This window comes from Chenopodium album, chromosome 1 (genome assembly GCF_948465745.1).
Source record: "Chenopodium album chromosome 1, dcCheAlbu1.1, whole genome shotgun sequence".
Classification (NCBI taxonomy): Eukaryota; Viridiplantae; Streptophyta; class Magnoliopsida; order Caryophyllales; family Amaranthaceae; genus Chenopodium; species Chenopodium album.
The window spans coordinates 12,575,872-12,596,838 of NC_137834.1; the positions used below are offsets into that span (position 1 = coordinate 12,575,872).

Sequence of the window (20,967 nt, forward strand, 5' to 3'; positions counted from 1 at the left end):
ATTACTGAGGAGTATTTATACTCCGTACAAATCCTAAATTAAAACAAACTAAAACGACGCTAATCGTCTCCTAATAAATACACGCGCCCGATCGGGCGAGGCACCGCCCAATCGGGCGCGCCTTTTCACTCGTCAGTACTAATCTCGTGCTCGGCCGGGCGCGTCACCGAGCGCCAGCCTTAGCTTCTCCCGCCCGGTCGGGCGCGCCTCCGAGCGCCAGCCTCTTTGGCCGGGCGGCTCTCTTGGGCCACTATTTGGACTACGATTGGGCTCCAATTCTTCGGGCCAATCTGGGTTTCCTCTTCCGGTCTTGAATACTTGGTCCAAATGCCCCGGTATCACCTATACCGAGCCCTTAATCACCGGTTCGATGGCTCTAACCGGCCCTGGGCTATAAAATCTGGTCGTGCTTCTCCAATGTTCGTGATTGCTCCTAAATATCTCGGGAAAATACTCCAAAAGTATAAATCCCTGCAAAAGTCAACCAAATCTACGAAAACACTAGAAAACACCAATTAGTAATAAAAGTGGCTCTAAAGAGCCAAAAACACTACTAATTATGACCAAGGGACGGGGGTAAAATACTATATAAAATAGACACATCAGGTTACCGGGTCAATGTTACAGGGGTTACTTTGTTTTTTAATAAGTGGCCATATGATGTGGCCAGTCACATAGGTACATACCCAACTAACGTATTTACGCCTTTTACGGAGTATTAAATATGAATTTCTTAATGCAGATTATCATGTACGCATCGCGTGCATTAATTGCTATTAGATACGAAGTATATATTTAACAAATACTTTTTTTTAATTTATATACTTCGTATATAGTTGCAATATTTTGACTTTTACACTATTTATATGCTTCACTTTGACTAGATTTGACAGTTTATACTTAAGTAAAAATATAGCCATGTAAAATCTTGTTAGATTCGTCTCAATTTATACGATTTTAATATCAAATGTTTATAATTTTTACATATTGATAATAAATATATTAACGTCTGAGTACATGCATTGACAAGCATGAAAAGAGAAATGTTGCAACTAAAAAAAAGACAGAGTATATATTTAAAAACTTTAAATAAATGTGTTAGTACTTAATTTCAGTATGGCAGCATTTTTTTTTTTTTTTTTTTTAATTCTCCTAGTAGGCAAATATTATAACCTCGTTCACTCGTTGAGCATATTACTTCCATCATTGCTTATGTTACAACTGTGTAAAGTGATGGTAACAAACAATACGAGAAAAAAGCTATAGGAGTATCCACAATAAATATGAAAGCTATTGGTGAACAAACGCAATAATAAGCAAGAAACAGACATTAATAGCAAAATCATTAGTACAAACCTTTTTTTTTTTTTGGGGAGGAAGGGATATTAAACTTAATTAATACTTCGCATATCTGAATGTGGCAAACAGAGTTCCCCAAATTTTAAGTTATTTGATGCTACTTGTACTTACAGCATCAGAAATTAGAAATTGTACACATAGAAGGCCTGAAGTGTATCATTACAAAATCAAAAGAATGATAAGACTGTATACTATAATCATCCATATAATTTTACATCAATTTTACACTCTCATAACCAACTATTATACCTAAGTCTGCATGTAGGCTACATCAAAAATGTGATCCTTGGCGTAGTGAGAATAAGGAAAGAAAGAAGGGCTAAAAGATAGGGGCAGTACATTCTACACAATCACCTAATGACGCCTGGAGGGGAAGGGATTCTTTGTACAAAAAGACTAAAGTGAAAATGAACTATTTCTTTGGTGGCTTTGCACGTGATTTCATCATGGTTGCTCTCCGGGCTACATCCCATGGCTTATGAGGAGCAAACACACCAGCCTGAGCAGCGAAGAATGACTCATAACCAGGAGAATCAAAGGCAAAACCTGTATGTTTTGATCTCTGCCCTGGGAGTTGGGACAGAGCATAGCTCCGTGCCTCTTCCGCAGTGAGATGATCCCGAATCTCTAAAAACTGTGCCCTGTGATTATCATCAGGTTCATGCCGATGAATCTCTTGTATAATCTGATAATCATATGGAGAAAACCATCTCTGTACACTGAAATCAGACAATTGAAACACTCAGAAATTCAACCTTAATCATCAATAAATCTGCACCAGCCATACATTGTACCTAGAAGAATCACGCTTCAAAGAAAAATAATTCAGTGTCTCACCCTTGGTATAGGAAGTCCCCGACAAGAGCGACAACAGGAACCAGAAATAGTGCAAGATAAAAATATGGAGTGCTCATTAAAACAAATATGACGAAGAAGATATTTTCCTGAAACATGATATGTAAGGCATTAGTACACAGGCAAATGGGATCAATACAAGAACAAGAGAAGGCCACAAATTAACATAACCCCCCCCCCCCCCCCCCCCCAAAAAAAAAAAAAAAAAAAAAAAAAAAAAGACTTGTATGTTCAACTAATCAAGGTTTGACACTATCAGATACAAGAATGTGTGGATTCCTAAGAAAATAAGAACACTGCACTTCTCCATCTACTCAACAATTTGTCTCACAACCTTTTACCTAAATGTGGAAAAACAGCCTAGGATAGAAAAGAAAAAAAAGTTGAATTTTGCATGTCCAGTGGTGGAATTTTCATCCACCACTCCATTCATCGGTATTTTTGTACATATTAGATACTTACACTAACAACTGCAACAATGAACACCATTTATGTTCTTTTCCGACAGAGATTTTTGCAATGAGCAAGTTATGAGTTTGGAGTAAATTTTGACAAATGAGCATCTTCAAGAAATCAATCAATAAACCTTTTAAGATTGACTCAAATCCATTCATGTTCTTTTCCCAACAGAGATTTTTGCAATGAACAAGTTATGAATTTGGAGTAAATTTTGACAACTGAGCATCTTGAAGAAATCAATCAATAAACCTTTAAGATTGACTCATTTGTGTGGATTAAAAAAAAAAAGATTGACTCACCTGCCGATCGCCGTTAGTCATGATACCAGAGTAACCAAAGATGAAAAGGAACCATGCTATAATGCTCCCCCAAACACTTATATGGTGCCACCTTGTAATACTATTGCAGCACAAGAGAAGACGTAAATTGACAGTGACGACGACACAGGTGAATGCCATTGTGCTAATGTCCCACAAACCAAACATCTTGCCAGCTGAAGTTTGAGGCTTTGAACCAGATGTGGTGACAAAATAAAAGAAAATAATTGACTGGTACAGGGAGAAGAAGGTCCAAATAGCAACAATTCTCCATTCAAAAAAGGCATTTCTCAATCCTTCCATGTATAGCTGAGGATATTTCTTTGAAAGAGATGCACTAACATCCTGGTATTGAACAAAAAAATTAGCAACAATAACGTCATTTCTAAAAAGAAATTCCATACTCAATATAATAGTTAGGAAACGCAACCTTGTCAAATAGTCCAAGCATTAGAACAGGCAGGGATGTAAAAAACACATTGTAAAATGCTTGAAACCAATCATCATAATATCTTTGACCAGAGAACCCAGCTTGAAGGGTGAACCAAAATTGAGTCAGTGTAAATGTCAGATTTTTGTAAAAGAAATATGTTACAACCTGCAAGAAAGAGCCCTTAATGTGAGAACCAACAAAAATGGTTAGACAAAGCACAAATAGTAAAGAGACATAACAGGCACAAACCTTGCTAATTCTTATATACGACCACCTTCCATGCACAAGCAACAAGTCTGTGAGAAAGCAAAACTGTGCAATTGCGAAATCACTAGCCATGACAGCCTGCATGCCTTCCAGCCCACTAATCCCAACACCAACATGAGCTGCCTGAATCATGCTAACATCATTGGCTCCATCACCAATACTCAATGTAATCTTTTTGGCACCTTTCTTCACCAAGCTTGTTACCTGCAAACATTCAAGAATTATTTAGGCCAACTTACAATGGGCATATATTTTTACAACCATGTATAATGAAACCAAAACATAGAAAACAAAAGGCCAAATCTTCTTTCACACACACATGCTTACAACAACATAGGGAAAATTAAAGAGGTTGCAAATTATAATATTTAAAAGAACAAATTCCTTAGATACTGACCTGCGCTTTCTGAAGAGGAGAAACTCGACAACAGACCACTGAAGCACAATTTAAGCTCAAATTAAGAAGTGTTCCTCGCAAATTTGGATCTAGTGCATACATCAGGCACTTCCCATCTATTACAAGTGCTAGTTTTGGTCCAACGACAGTACGAAGAGTTTGTTGGGCTTCCTCAATGCAATTCTTTAGTTGTGTTTGGACAGCATCTTTTATAAATCGAGCAGCTTCCACAGGATCACCCTAACGTCATGCAGCATATGAGAATATATAAGTGAAGAATAAACTTCTTCAGGTGGAAAGCACCCATGAATAATAATAATAAAATAAAAAATAAAATAAAATAAAATAAAAAATTCATAAAGAGCTGAAGATAAACAGATAAAAAATAATAATAATAAAGATAGGTCCAACACAAAATGGACCCAACAAATGCTACTTACTCTATCTTCAACTTCTCTAATTTCATCTGTTTCAGAACTGATAATAAATTGTTTCATGTCATTGTTTATCAAGCTGCACGCTGCAAGGCATACAGGAAGCAAGACCTTAGATATAAAAGCATAACACCCTTAGAAATTGCACAAAATTATGCCCAATAAATCAAACTCACCATACGCAATATTTATAGCTGTTTCCATTTTATCCCCAGTGAGCACCCATAATTTGATTCCAGCCCTTGCTAAAGTCTCGATACAAGCAGGTACCCCTTCTTGAAGCTTATCTTCAATAGCGGTGCAACCAATCAATATAAGATCTTTTTCTATAAGTTCAGCCACCTGTACAGCTCAAGACACAGAAAAATTAACCAAACTTGTACACTAAGAGTTTTTACAAAACACAAAGAACAATGAAGGCAAGCACAAAATAAGAATCACATAAAGAAAGCCAATTTCAAAGCACATAGGAAAAATTGCGAATGATTAAATTGCAGCAAGCAGAAAAGAAAAAGAAACAAAAAAAACAAAGACACAGTAAATAAGCAGACTAAAATAGGGATGAATTGCTTAATCAGAGAAATTAAACAAAACAATCACCCTCATTCGAGAAGATTCTCTCCAATGCTAAAAAATCACTATCAACTCTTAATAATGCCCTTATTACATTTATTCCCCAAACATTTCTACCATTTATAAAAGATCTCCTAGAATCTCCTAATAACCATCCTTATTGTGGCACATTACATGCTGTCATGAACACAAAGTCCCAAACCATAACAACCAAGAGGACAATAAGCGAACAACTGATTATGCATAGTGATAACATCTAAATAAATTCTTACGGTTACATTGAAGTTTTAATTAGTCATATAAAACAGTTGACCAGCACATGTAATTTAGTCTAGCATGAGAGCAAGTAACATCTAAAAATGGTATTAAATTGGAAAAAACATAAACAACACAACAACATTAGTAACTTCAACAAGAATAACTAATTTGATGTATCTTGGACGAAAATTCTTGTCAATATTTGAAATAAAATTTTAATAAACATTTCATTCCAGCCACTGACATAACTAATTTACTCGATAAAGAATCTATGATTGGATAAATACCTCATCCAGCTTTCTTTCCCGATCCCGCAAAGAAGATTTAGCCTGAATAAATTTTTCATTCCAGGTCTCATAGACATCTAAGCTTATATTTCTATAGGCCAGACACAGTGTTCGTAACCCAGATGATCCAAACTGTTCCAAATGCTCCCTGGTAGATTTCTTTATATCCTCATTCCCTTCTCCTAATCTTTCGTATATGACAGTATCAGCACCCTGAGAGACAAATGTTTAAATGCAATGTTAAATGGTACCAACAAATTTTTAAATTTAGATCAATAGAAGCCATGAAGCAGTACCTTGCAGTACAAAATAAGTCTCCCATCAGGATATCGGCACACAACAGATTGGCGTTTCCGTGTACTGGTGGGCAACAAAACAAGCTAGATATTGCAAATTAACTTCTTAAAATATTATATATATAAACAGTAAAGGTAAAAGAGTAAATCACCTATTAAACTCAAGGACGTTCAAAATTTCATAAGGCACATCCTCAATTTTACCCATTCTTTCAACATGTGACTCACGCACATATATGGTTGTTGGAGTACGCCTGAATGTAATGTAAGAAGAAAATGTTAAGAGCTATAGACACAGGTTTCTCATGCTTCTTCACAACAGACAAGCATTCCCAAGATGAGTGAAATCATTTTACTGAGCAGTGAATTTCAAGTAGTATGGCAGGACCAAGGCAAACAGCATATCAAATCCCCAAGGAATTTTTACTATCACAATAAAGAGATAACTGACTTAAGCCTACTGTAGATGCAAACCTCTAATGCTTCTGCTACTCAAATAAACTTCCAAGGGAAGGGTGGGAAAGACAAGTTTTAATTTTCCAAGGGAAGGGTGGAGAGACAAGTTTTTAAACTTCCAAGAAAAGGGTGGGAGAGACAAGTTTTTAGGAGCCCATGTCGTGAGGAGAGAGATGGAAGGAATGCATATGAGATGAGGAAATTGATAAAGAGAAACCACTTGCCAAATAAAATGCATTGCAAGTACTTTCAAACTTCTCAAAAAGGAAAGTGTTTTGAGTAATTTAAAATAAAGTTACAGACTGAAAACCTGTAGAAGAAGAAACCAAAATTCTTAGCTGCAACAACTAAAGCTGCCTCATCAGGAGAAGCGGCTTGGTAGACAATTTTCTCAGGAGATTCATCGCCTTCAGGGAGCACTGTATGACAAATCGCGAGGCACCTGAAGAACTCCTAAACAAAAGAAGAGAAAAGAAGCACAAACATTATTAATAACGAAAAATAAAATATGCATAGTCATATGCAAAGAAGGATAAAGTAGATGTCAATCAATAAACTACTTCCAAACAATTTCACCATGCCCGCACAATACAACAACCAACAGTGCCTTAATCCCAGAATGATGGAGTTGGCTACATGGACCAAGATTTTATCTCCAGTAATAGTCGTTGACAAACATTCCCACCATCACAGCCCAACACTAACAAAAATTATAAGTTCAGATTCCTCCCCCCCCCCCCCCCCCCCCAAAGAAATTCCCATCCTGGAGCTTCCCCTCAATCCAAACTCTCTTCAAGTATGATGGTTTTTCTATGCTTGATTTTGATGAATCATATTCATAGAGTTTATAGGCGCGTTTATGTACTTTATAGTTGAGTTTTAAGTCTTTTAGTCGCTTTTTATTGTCATTTATCATAAATTGTCCATTTCGTCCTCCAATACGCTTTGTTTGTGTTTTCTAAATGTTTTAGATAAGTGTGAGCAAAAAATCAGGGTACATCAAGGTACCCTAAATCAGAACCGGAAACTATTGGGAACCGCAGGTTCTGAAATCGGAATATGTATTAGAGGTTCCGGTTCCAGGTAGTAAAATGGGGAACCTGTTGCAACACGTTTCGGTTCAGCCTTCAGGTTCTCGATTTTTTGGAATCGGAACCTTAAGGGTACCCTGGAACCTAATAAAAGTATTACTTAAGCCCAAATCATATACAGTATCAATTTAGGCCCAACTTTTAATAAATAAAAATAAATGTTGTATTTGCAAGTTGTAAGAGTTAAAAATTTATGACTCTGATTTTTTCAAAATATATTTTTGCAAAACAGTACAAAATATACTTCCTCTGTTCTGTTAATATTGCAACAAGGAGGAAATTACGCATCCCAAAACACATTTTATATGCTAAATATCTACAATTATGTAAGAGTAAAAATTATAAAAAGTTGATATTGTGAAAGTATTATATGAGACGAATCCAACAAGATCCTACTTGACTATATTTTGCTTAACGTATAACTCATATTATATGGTCAAACAAGAGTGATGAATAGTGCAAAAAGTCCATTGTTGCAATATTAATAGAACGGAGGAAGTATTAAAAGACAGGGTATTCCTAAATTAGAACCGCAACCTGCAAGTTCCATTCATTTTAAGTAACGACAGGTTTCGGTTCTGGTTCCATGAAATTTAACAGGGTGTCCTATTATGCTAACCCCTAGTTTAGGTGATTTTATAATCACTTGAATGCTTTCGAAGTGTTTAGAGTTGATTCAGGTGATATTCAGATGGAAAGTCGATTGACTGAGTTTGTTGATCGAAGATTATATATTTGTGGATGTTGATTTTGAGAATTGTATGCATGAGGAATGAAAATAGCATCCACAAGGGCCAATATGCAACTTTAGGGAATGATTTTGGATTAGAAATGAAGTTAAACGATGGTTTAAAAAGTGGCAAAACTGACCTTTGTTCACTCATTTGATACTCTTTTGATCATAACTTGAGTTCTACTAGGCGGATTGAAGTGATTCAAGTTGCGTTGGAAACTAGACTTAAAGAGCTTTCCAACACGCCTATTACAACATATAAATCAGAAGTTATAAGCCCGTGAAGTTGACGTTGCGCCTGCAGTGCGAGTGGGCGACAGGTCGCAAGCTAGCTCGCATATGCCGAAAGCAACAGCAGCCGCGAGCGATAGCTCACTGCTTCCCAAGCCCACAAGCTTACACAAGTATCAATGATTACATATGCTCGTTAAGGCTTGGTTCTTGGGTCGGTTAGCCGTCTTCAAGCGTCTTGCCATGACATCTTCTATTGTACAATCGTTTGACAACTTGTGTAATTTATTTTTTCTTATTTCATTTATTTATTGATCTTTATTTTAGAATTTAGGGAATTATAAATATTCAAGGTGATTTATTTTCTCCTTATGCTTTTTATTATTTTTCTACGTTTGTTTTCTTTTCTCTCTAGTCATAATTTCTCTTGGGCAATTCAATGGATTGCTCTTGAGTTTGTTACGTTAATTCTTCGAGGTATTTTATTTCTTTCATTTAATTATGCTTTCTTTAATAGATTTAGTTTTAATTATTTATTTCATACCTGAGTGGTTTATTTCTAGGGTTTGGGAATCTATGCTTATACAATGAATCTTGATTGGTATTATTAATATTTTGATCATTGATTTCTCTTATTGATAGTGTTTTTATTATTAATCTTGCAACTTGATCAATTTCTGATTAATTATTGTTACTAAGTCTTTAAATTAAAATATCATACTTTTAGAGGCTAACCTACAATTAACAATTTAGATTATGTTAGCGACCAAACTACATATGTTGAATTAAGAGTGCTAAGATCCTATCAGAGGCTTAGTAATTGCTCTACATACTTGATTGATTGAATTGTTAATGGTATTTTGATAGATTTAGACCTATAAACATGATGAACCATAACCCTCGGCCTTTTTCTTGATTGTATTCTTATTTTCATTAGCTCAAACTTTCTATCCCAATTTCGTGATACAATTTAGTTTCTCTAATCTTTGGGAGGTTAGATTAAAAGTCATCTCTATAGGATTCGACTCTGCTTACCCTACTACATTGTTAGTTGGTTTTGTTAGGAATTTATCTTTGATAGGTGTACGACAACCTATCATATTTGCACAAAGAACTGGATATACATTTGCAGCAACAAGAACAAACTACAATACAAATTACAAAGCCAAAAGAGTTATCCTAAGCCTTTTAGTCTTAGTATTAGATTGTTTTAAGTCCGTGGTTAAGATAGCAATTACCCCAAGGAAGAGATATGTACGTTTAAGGAAAGATGTGAAAAGTGAGACCTCAAAGGTTCGGGATTATTAGTTAGTATCCCACAGCTGATCGCTTTGTCCTATTCATCTTCAAAGTTGTGGGTACTCATTTCACTCAAGAGGCAGTCGACAACCCAAATGAAACTACATATCTTTCTAATAAAACTTTTAAGATTAGGTATACTCAAAGAAAAACGAAGAGTTAACATAATCCGAATCTGGCTCATATACAACTAAGGGAGGACTTGGTTCTTGATGGGAAGCAGCCACGTGCTAAAAAATACAGGCAGTTCACCAACAGTTAAATTCTATCTCCTAACGCCTAACGTTAGACATGCAAGTAGTGTGTTTATCATTTACTTTTCCTTCCCATTGCGAGCTTCATAAGGGGTGTGTAAAACTTAAAAAACAGTGAGCCATAAGTCCCATAGCTCCATATGGTTTCCTTAAGCAATAAAAAATATCCGCTATATTGGAAACACTCTTTTAGAATCTTTGGACTGATGAGAGTAAGGCCATGTATTCACTAGATGGGAGTTGTAGTGGTGATGACAAGCTACATATAATATGGCCAAACTAGGTCTTGTGCCCAAAGCTAAAAACTTGATCCACATAAAACAAAATAGCCTATTTAGACACCATAAAAAAAAATAAATAAATAAATAAATAAAATAAATAAATAAATAAAAATATATGCAACTCAAATTAAACAAATTCATGTTTATATTTTTTCATATAATCAATATTACCTTGCAAAGATCAGGATTAGGCTCATTTCTCCATGCACCACGCATAAGCTTAACATCGTCAAAATTGAACCCTTTTTCTTGAATTGCATTAGCTGACTTTTGCACCTATCATAACAGTCCTGTGTTGAATTAGAGGAAGGAAAAAAAAAAAAAAAAAAAAAAGATCATGTAGCCGATCCCACTTATGGGATTAAGGCTTTGATTGATCGATATATATATTTGAAGTTTGAATATGCAAATCATACCTCCGGAAGTTTAGTGCCAATGCGCTCAGCCAAACCCTTTTCTATTTCAGTTATACCAGTTCCATAGATTTGACCACCAATGGAACATTTAAAGAATTCCATCAAGTTTTGTGTAAGAGTCCCAGTTTTATCAGTAAATATGTATTCTACCTACACAACAGTGATGAAGAGTTAGCCCACTCAGAAGATCTAATAACAAAATGGCATAGAACAGAAGTAAAGAGTTAAATCCTATAAAATCTTAGAAAATTTCTAGTTCCAAAGATCATATACCTGTCCAAGTTCTTCATTAAGATTCGATGTCCTAGCCAATGCAGGGGTGTTTGTTTCAGCATGATACATATTCAAATCATTATTGATAAACTGAAGGGACTGTATAAACTTAATCCCCTGAAATGCCAAGAAAAAGATTTGCTTAGTCATCTACAAGTAATAAGATCTTGGAGAGAAATTTCACAGATCATCTGAGTTACCTCAATTGAAACATAAAGTGATATAGGGATGATAGTTGAAAACAGGGTGATCAATGTAAACATTGTCAAGATCATAACCTGCAATAACCATGCATATAAAAAATTAAAAAATTAAAAAATTAAGCCAGGAAAGAGGAAATATTGAAAGCAAAGAAGAACATCACAATAACAGATTAATAGATACAAATGACATGCAAGTGTGCCCTCACAAAAGCATAAAGTAATCTTCTTTTTTAAGTGTATGTATGGAAATTTAAAGCAGAAAACACACCAAAAATCTGTTGCTTGGATCAAATTGACGTTCATCGGCTCCATCCAGAGTTCCTTGAAGAAGTCCCAAGTAAAAATACTTGCGGTTTATAAAAATACCACTGAGGCACCACAAAAGTTTAAAGGTATGAACATAAAATGATTTCAGAAAAATTACAAGTTAAAAAGTTTAAGGACAAAGAGAAAACAGGTTCATTAACTCATATAAAAAAAAATAAAAATAAAATAATCCTTATACACAGCATACTCTACCTGCCTATAGATCCAATGAGGCACATCATAAATAATGTAGCAAAAAGAGCAAGAATCAATTTGTCAAGCTTCCTTTCCAAGGTACTTCTCTTCGAAGGAACATTCATAGTATTCATCATAACCTGTCAATTGAACCAGGGTTACCCTTAATAGATCGCAACAGACAGCAATACACTATCTGTAAGAGAAAATGGAAAACCATGCAGGTGAAGAAAATAGTGACATTCCAATAAAATTCTCTTGAAATACAGCCAACTTTATAATATGAAAAGGAATTAGCATATCTGCCAAGAATCTCAAACACAAGCGACACAAGCACATACCTTAGTCTCATGCCCAGAGTATATCACAGCACCAACAATGTATTCAGTATTTCTCAAACTGCAACCCTTTTGTATAATCAAATAAAAGAGTCAATGCCCACTCTGTCAGGGAAGAAAGGGCCAAACATATCCACTCCTCTTGTAAAAAAAATCAAGGCATTGAACATAAAGATACATTACAACAACATATATGATCAATATATTAGGTCATACTCTGAGCAAAAGCTGGTTCGGCGACAGAGGTAAAGTCTGCTTTTCAATAATGAGGTTGCCAGTGAATGTATACAAGGAATTATTAGGTTGTTCACACTGTACTTCACCTGGAAAAAAAAATGACCTGATAAGCAAGTGAACAACCAAGACAAAGTACTCACACACAAGACTAGACAAATCATAACCTGTTAGATCTGTTTAATTCCTTCCAGGCAGCGAACACACTACATTATAAGATGCAAAAAGGATGCACCAAGGCAGCAAAGCTACATCCCAGGCAGCAGACATTTGGTTCTATTAAAGTAAATAAATGATTCACTAACAAGCCAGGCCAGGCCCAATAATTATGCCCAAACCCGACATTTTTCAGGCTGGGCCAACTATGATCAGGTGTACCGTCTACCTTAAATCTATGGTACTGAAAAAAAAAAAAAAAAAAAAAAAAAAAGTGTTCAAACATGCAACAGGGACAGCTCTGAAACACAAGCTAAAGAAACACATCAAGCAACTCAAAGTTGACAGATTCTAAATCTTACAGTATAAAAAAAGCGTAATGCAAAGGGGGTATGATTCAATTTGTCCGCAGCAATAACATGCAACATGCTAATAGCACAATTCATATTTTTTTTTTTAGTCATGCATCAGTAACACAACCATTACTTCAGTGTTTGAAAGAAAACATGCATAAGAAATATTAACACTTTCAACTTTCAAAGAAAAAATGTCATTTTGAACCTTTAAATTCAGAGGCCTTCTCAGGCGTCAAGAAATCCCATGTCTTCTCCAAAGCTTTCCGAATCTTCAAATTTGTTTCACCATCCAAATTTGACGTCTGCAATAAAAAAAATACTAATCTAAATGTTCTGAAATAGAAAGAAATGGTACTTTACAAAATATATACACCCAAGAAAGCGATAAGACAGACCACTAATGAGTTTATACAAAATATATAGTCCCACATATTTCATATAGAACAACATAACTGCTTGACTATTAGATTCATGAACATTATTTTACCTCAACATAACACACGCCGTCTGCATTTGTGCTTGCAAGAAAAAGAATATCTGCCGGGAAATACCCATCTTGCTTAACCTGCAAACAGCAAATTTAAAACTACTTAGTCTATAACAGTCTTAGTAACTCACTTAATTTAAACATCAGGATCTATTTTGATTTTATAATTTTGAAGTGTATGGTTTGACAAAGATAATGACAGCTTGTGGTTGTCAAATCTATGATGTGTGGACTTGTAAGCAGATGTAAAACACAGGTATGGATCTAAGAGTGACACAGAAAGACAATACTTTGATCATATGCTGACACAATTATATAGTTTCTAAAATAAAAATAAAAAAAGACACAAGGATATTACAGATATATGTGTAAATTTACAAGACTCCATGGCTATTTAAATCTTGTAACTCAGAAGTTTGCTACAACCTCAAGGGAACCCATCAAGTGCTTCGTCAAGGGGGGGGGGGGGGGGTACTTATCACATTCTAATTGGTCAGTCGTCTTTGACACTATATATATATATATATATATATATATATATATATATATATATATATATATATAGTGGGAGGCTCTCGTGAGAATTTTTCTTATGTGAGAACACTCTTTATGTTCTAAATTTTAAATTTGATGTTCTAAACTTTTCCTTAGGTGTTCTAAATTAAATCAAATGTTCTAATTTAGTATTCGCATGTTCTAAACCATAAATTAGTTAAGTTTAATATCATAAATTTTAAATAACTTGTTCCAAAATTTTAACTTATATGTTCTAAATTTTAAAATGTGTGTTCTAAGATTTTTAATTATATGTTCCAGATTTTAAAGCGTATGTTCTATATTTTTACTCGTATGTTCTAAATTTTTTACTCACACTTTCTATATTCTATATTTGTTTGTTCTAAATTTTTATTCACATGTTCATAATCTTAAATCAAATGTTCTAAATTTTACTCATATGTTTAAAATTTCATAAAGCAGATTTTATAAATTTTTAATCACTTGTTCTAATTCTTAAATCAAATGTTCTAAACATATTACTCACTTAGATGTTCTAAACATATTACTCACTTAGATGTTCTAAACATGTTACTCACTTAGATGTTCTAAATTATTACTCAGATGTTTAAAATTTTAATTTCAGACGCATGTTCTAAATTTTTACTCGTCGTATGTTCTAAACTTTTACTCACATGTTCTAAATTTAAAATTAGTTCTCATATAAGTATGAATTCTCACATATGAACCTATTCTCACCGGATCCCTCCCCTATATATATATATATATATATATATATATATATATATATATATATATATATATATATATATATATTGACAACCACATAAATTTGAATCCTATAAAATTTAAAAAATCGATTAACACTTACACGGACAATATCGCCAACCTGCAACCTTTTCCAAGGAATACGTTCCCACCTCTGTCCTTGTAGTACATCTACAAGGGTATTGTTTACGGACAAATCATTCTGAAATCGCTTCTGTCAAACATAATCCAAAAAAACAAAGAAAATTTTATTATGAAAATCAGTGACAGCAAGTAGGTAAAATGCAAGTACACAGAACAGGAATAGAAAAGATTGACCACAGGTTAATCTAATGGGTATCTTTTCAGAAACCCAGAACTATGAAAGACAAAGTAGTTTTAGTAAAAACTGAGTGAAAACTCACCCAATCTTCAAATGCCTCTTTCACAAGGGAAATGAAAAGCACCATACTTAAAGGGGCCACATTTGTAATTGGACTCACGGGACTGCAACAATAGAAACGAAATCATCACATCCATATGAAATTCATAAATGTCATTTAGAAAGTACCAAATATAAAATTGGGTAAGCAAATTACAAAGAAGCATAAAAGAATAAATCAATCAAAGAAAATAAAGGAAACAACAGTTGACATAAAAGGCAAATGAGAAATACTTGAAGGAAAACGGCAGTCATAAAAATGCAAATGTGTCAGGCCTGTCTCTTATCCTTCAGGCAGGCTGAATTGATCATAGAAGGTCTAATATTATTTTCCACATAGATATTTTGATTATTATTACATAGTTAAAAAGTACATCAACAATACTCATCAATTAGAACTAATGTAATCGCCAGGCAATTTCATGACGACACTTGCAACGGTTTATAGTACATATGTGCGGGAGTTTCCACAGTTTGCAATGAAGACTGTACCTCATTGGTGTCCAAGATAAAATGGATATTGTCAGGAAGTACAAATTGGCCACCCGTCTAAACTGTCATAGTGATAAAAGAACACTTCATCAGGTCAGAGAAAATGAATTGTACAAGACATATAAGAGTAACAATTAGTAATCTTCCATGTAAGGATGTAATAATATACCTGTTCAAACAACCCTTTAGGCAAAAAGGTAAGAACATTGTACTTTGTAGTTGACACGGAATTCCCCTGAAAAAATCACGGCAATAGTGTCAAAAAATTATCCTTCTCCTCACAGAAAACAAAATATACTCCTGAGACAAACTAAGAAGTCAAGGTACTCATAACAATAGAGAGTTACTTTCCAAGTTGCAAAAACTAACATTCATAATTGCATATCGTACACCGATGTTCTCCTTTACACAAATTCATAAATTATCTCTTTTGCCAAAAGACATTGGGACAACTATTTCATTTATCTAAAAATATGAGTGATACATACATACCAATATAGAAGATATACTCCCTTCTTCTCTATTGTTTTCCACAGTAGAATTGGGCACAAATTTTAAGGCCACACCATGTGATAGTTGAAATGTTTAAAAATTAGATAGTGGGGCACGTGGCAATCTTAGGGATGAAAATAAAAATAAAACAAAACATAAATTGAGTTTTGTTCCCATTATTGTTTTTTTGTATAAGTAGGTTTAACTATTTAAAAAGCAGTTTAAGATATCCGTACTGTGTTGAAAACAGTAGGGGAATGAGGAAGTACTGGTTTATGTGAAGTTGACACAAACGACCATATATTCCCTTTTTCTTAATTAAAAAAGATCTACATTTAAATAGGAAATGCATACAATAATTCTGAATTACAATGACCTCAATGGAGTGGATCCAAATCATTCCAGTAAAGGAATAAACTTAGTTGGTTTGTTTCCTTTCCTCATAAGCAAACCAAACAGCCCCATAACTAAAGTTAATCAGTGTATACACGGAACATATAGCCCTAACGAAGTATTCCCCTGCTTTTTTAAGTGAAACGTTTCTTGTAGGCAGGCATGCTAATGCAAAACTTTGACCAATATCATCTTTAATTATCAACAAGTAAAATTTATAACAATAAAATATTAATAAACTATTTATTGAAACAATACCAACAAGTACCCACAAAGCAATATTTTTTTCTTATCTATAAATCACTGGCATTAGTCAAAGCGGATTAAATGAATAGTGTAAAAAGTCAAAAGTTTCGTGCTATGGACTCACCAGACACAACCAACCAATAACAGAGAAGAAAGCTATAGAAGAAAGATTGAGGCTTTGATTAACATAAATAACGGCTTTAATTAACATAAATAACGGTTAACACAATCGATAGGTTTAGCCTATCAAGCTCTTTACTGAGTTTAGCTCACAACTCTCTAATGAGTAACTTGAGGTCACAACTCTCCTAATGAACTATTCCAAAATTCTTCCTACCTATTTCCTTCCTTTCCCTCTCTATTTATACTAAGGACTATTAACCTAGTGAGCTAATAATAGTAGAATACCTATACTACCCCTCTTAGGTTGATCTATTACAAAAAAAAAAAGGAGGGAGTAACAATTTTTCCATTTTTCGAAAACATTTTTTTTTACAAGGAGTTAGTTTCGAAGACATTAACCACCCTAAAAAGAGTTAGTTTCGCGTCAGGAATCTCGAACATTAATCCGATCTACTTCATTAAGCAATGTTGTGTCGGTTTGACTCATTTACCCAGACGGGTTGAAAACCCTTAACACTAACCCAATTTTTCGTGTCTAGTTCATGTCGTTTTGTAGCACTTGGTACCAGTTCTTACAAACACCATCAAACTGCTATCAGTCTTGTGGTATTTATACATTGCATTGCAAGAAACCGCTAAACTATTGCATAAACAATCTTGGTTTCCTTTAGAGATTGTAAAATGGCTGCAATTCAGATTTTAAGGGGTTTAGTAAAGGTAAGAAGAAGTTTTTGTCAGGACTCTCAAAGAGCATGCTTGGTCTCTATGGCAAAGCAGATCTCAAGGGTCCTTTCACAAGTCTTTTTGTCTTCTCAACTGTTTTGGACGAAGTCACTTGTTTAGCTTCATCGCTAAGCGCCACAGTCACGGTCTACGTGTCTTGTCACTAAATCGTGCAACGTGCTTTGGCCTGCCCGGTGAAAAGGGCGCAAGCCTTATAATGAGAAAACTCTTGGAGCTCGTAGAAGCACAGCTGAATGTTTGATTTAGAAGGGACACAATTGTCCATTGGCGACAAGAGCAAGGGATGAAGGTCAATCAGGGTGCTTGTATGAGCAACGAGAATATATCTATTATGAGGGTTTATCGGAATTTGAGGTGCTTTAAAACAAGTGGCACCACAAAATCTATAAAAGCCTAAAACACAGCACAAGTATTAAAGCAAGATAACAATAGATAACTCTCATTCATTAATCATCACTCCGTAATGAGATATATTTCGTAATTACATAGTTTCCCAATTGAAGGGCAATTTGCAAAGCCTATAAAACATAATGAAAAGTCCAAAAAATCATTTAAATATTGAAAATAGGTTACATGTCAACATTAAGGCAATTGAGGAGAGTAACTCGATTGGAGAAGTTCCCAGATATTAGGTTAAAGAGTTCTAATTTCCCTTTTGGTTTTCTACTCTTTCCATCAACTGATTTATTTTTTCTTTTCTTGTATAAAAAATATGATAAAAAGAATTCCAGAAGCAACTAACAAAAGTCCAGATAGTTGAATTTGAAGATATTCAACATGCCTGACACAAGCCATTTAAGAGGTATGGTTCACGTATACCACTAGTCCCTACATCCCAAAAGTAGGGCAGGTGACCTTTACAGACTTTTATGCAGTAAATTCTTATAGCTGACTGGTACATCCAAGTCTCATTACATATCTTCATGTCCAAATATTAGACATAGTACTTCACATTTCACATGACAACAAAAAATGCAGGTAACATCAGTTGAAAAAACTTGAAAGTCATCATGTTTGCTCACTTAACATGTTAGGGCGAACATTACTTCTCACCCAAGGTCATCAACTTATACTCAACACCCATAAATCTAACTTCTAAGAATTAATCAACACCCATAAATCTAACTTCTAAGAATTAATTGATACCAGCCACTTTATCATAACAATAACGAAGTGTAAGATTAACAGATTATATAAAGGCACTCTCGTCAGCAAGAGCCTGAAAGTTTTAACACCTAAAACTTCATCCTCGTTCCTTTGCATCTCTTAAAGAGCACAACAAGAGTTACTAAATCATATTCATTTTCCTTTGTACTAAGTGACAGACAATTAACACTCACCACCATTCAATTTCCATCTTTCAAGGTTTTTATTTTATTTTTTATTTTATTTTTTTTTTTGGATTTTTATTTAGCAAACCTTATGACCCACAAACAGCTGTATTAAGATGTATGGGGTTTATAAAGTAGCATCATCAATCCATAAAAAGAATGATTAAAAGTTTCTTCTCGAACTCCAACTGCTTCCATTAAGAGATTCACAAACTAGTGATTGAGACCAAAGCCAAGTTCTAAAACACATTTGCTAAGGAAGAACAAAGAGTCCGTGAGTCAACAGCAAATCTTACAATAGAATCATTACCTTTAACACTTTGTTTGGATAGGAAGAAATGAAAGGAAAAGAAGAGAAGAGAAATGGAGGGGGACAAAATCTCTTGTTTGGGTAAAAGATTGGGGGAAGGAAGGGGAAGGAGAGAGAGGGATCCATTTTCCCTCTCTCTATAATAACCATAATCTCTCCAAAATTGGAGAGATTTGGAGGGAAAATGAAGCTCACCTTCCCCTCCCTTTCTTTTCCCTTCCCTTCCTCCATTTTCCCTCCCCTTCTTTTCCTTCCTTCTTTGCTATCCAAACAAAGCGTAAAAGAACAGAGAAGTTTGGATAGAATCTAGCACTCACCTCCGCATGACCTAGCACAATAATCAATTCAGGTATTGCAGGCAACGCCTTGTAATTCAGCTTGTTGTGTTGGGCTAAGTCATCAAATTTTTGTGCCTAATTAATTTCTGCTTCAAAAAGTAATACATAAACCTCCTTACTCTATACGTAGCCTCATTCTACAATCTAAATCCTCAAGATTAATAAAACCTCCTCTCTTCTGCTCGGTGGATGTAACTAACGTGTTTTTCCCCATTTAATACGTGAGTATCAGTTTATAGAACTCTCTTAAACTTCTGTGCATACATTATAGTCTTATAACAATCCAAACTCAACCTCCAATCCACTCTCATTTCTCATTTAGCAAAAAAAGAGAGCCGAACTAAAACTAAAACACACTCGAATTCGCCACGAGTGGTCAACCACCATTTCTTTGTTCCAATAATGTTAAAAACATGTCCAACAGACTTCAAATCAGCAATTCCAGAGGCTTTATAAAGGGTGCATTGCCAATTTGACATCCATATAAAAAATACTTTAATAAACGCAAATTAAAACAAATGCAAACCTAAATTCATCATCCAATCTCAACCAGCATAATAAGAACTTAAAACACAATTGCAAATCATAAAATGTATCGCAAAATTGCAAATTAAAACCACAAAAAATGAAATAAAATTTTAAAAAATCTAGCAAAATGAAACCTTGAATTTGGCGAGGGAATTGGTATCACGGTCATTGCAATAGATGGTGCGATGAGTAGGAGCCTGAGGTTGAACACGACCGAGTCGAACCGTCCGAGTGGAAGAAGAACGATCCAACCCAGAAGAATTCCTGCCGAAACCCGATCTCGATGACGATTCAATCCTATCCCATCCCGCCATCACCCACTCTCTCTTTCTTCTTCGAATTCAACAGCTTCCAATCAAATTCAACAATGGCGGAATTTTATGGGAATTTTTCAATTTTCAATAATTTTTAAATTTTTTTAAAAATGAGGAAGATGAAAGGATGTTGTTCAGAAATGAGTGGGAACACCAAAAGATTCACCCTCCATTTTTAATTTAATTTAGGGAGTATGTTGGTAGTTCGATCGTCAGGGTTGAATGGGTCGGGTTGAAGTTTTTGGTTTTCAAGTTCGAAGAACTTCCCCAGACTTTTTTGTTATTCTTTTTTTGTTTTATGATTCAGGTACTTTGAATTTGCGGTCTTCGCTAATTGTTTAACGGCGTTGAGGATTCTCTCTTCTGCGTTTAATCTCACCGCCGACGCGACTCTCTACGCGTGAGAATATATCTATTATTCCCTCCCTTATTGAAAAAACAACTCTTTTGGGCTGATTTGCAGGTATTAAAAAAGTGAAAAAGCTAACGCGCGCGAGAATGATCATTTTGGGACTAGATTTAGGTCATAAGGGTCATCCTTTCAGAGACGGAGACAATACTTGTATTACTCTCCTTTCTCTTATGGGTAGCTAACACGAGCGATGCGCGCGCCATAGCTAGTCATATCCATAATCTCTTTTGGCTTTGTCTTATATCACAAACTAGCTTATGGTCCCGTGCAATACACGGATTTACCAAAATTCATA

General features: G+C 34.7%; 1 protein-coding gene across 1 annotated transcript; it reads right to left on the bottom strand.

Moving 5' to 3' along the window:
- Positions 1–1,502: 1,502 nt before the first annotated feature.
- Positions 1,503–20,612, bottom strand: LOC145642193 (phospholipid-transporting ATPase 3-like). The gene is made up of 27 exons (XM_081693295.1): positions 20,081–20,612; positions 15,611–15,676; positions 15,442–15,503; positions 14,933–15,014; positions 14,632–14,742; positions 13,245–13,322; positions 12,963–13,059; positions 12,228–12,334; positions 12,015–12,080; positions 11,692–11,813; positions 11,441–11,540; positions 11,170–11,247; positions 10,970–11,086; positions 10,697–10,846; positions 10,452–10,556; positions 6,702–6,844; positions 6,088–6,189; positions 5,936–5,999; positions 5,640–5,852; positions 4,698–4,863; positions 4,528–4,607; positions 4,088–4,327; positions 3,673–3,894; positions 3,421–3,588; positions 2,973–3,335; positions 2,197–2,303; positions 1,503–2,078 (listed from the first exon to the last, which is right to left on the bottom strand). Exons 1-27 carry the CDS (start codon positions 20,258–20,260, stop codon positions 1,772–1,774), a joined length of 3,696 nt encoding a protein of 1,231 aa, XP_081549421.1. The 5' UTR covers positions 20,261–20,612; the 3' UTR covers positions 1,503–1,771.
- Positions 20,613–20,967: the final 355 nt, after the last annotated feature.

What these genes read in the sequence shown, in the direction of transcription:
- LOC145642193 (XM_081693295.1), bottom strand. Translation starts at nt 20,260, where the DNA reads ATGGCGGGATGGGATAGGATTGAATCGTCATCGAGATCGGGTTTCGGC. An exon ending in GAAGGCCTCTGAATTTAAAG is followed by an intron (nt 12,335 to 12,962) that starts GTTCAAAATGAC and finishes TTTTTTTTCCAG; the next exon opens with GTGAAGTACAGTGTGAACAA. An exon ending in CTCATTGGATCTATAGGCAG is followed by an intron (nt 11,541 to 11,691) that starts GTAGAGTATGCT and finishes GTGGTGCCTCAG; the next exon opens with TGGTATTTTTATAAACCGCA.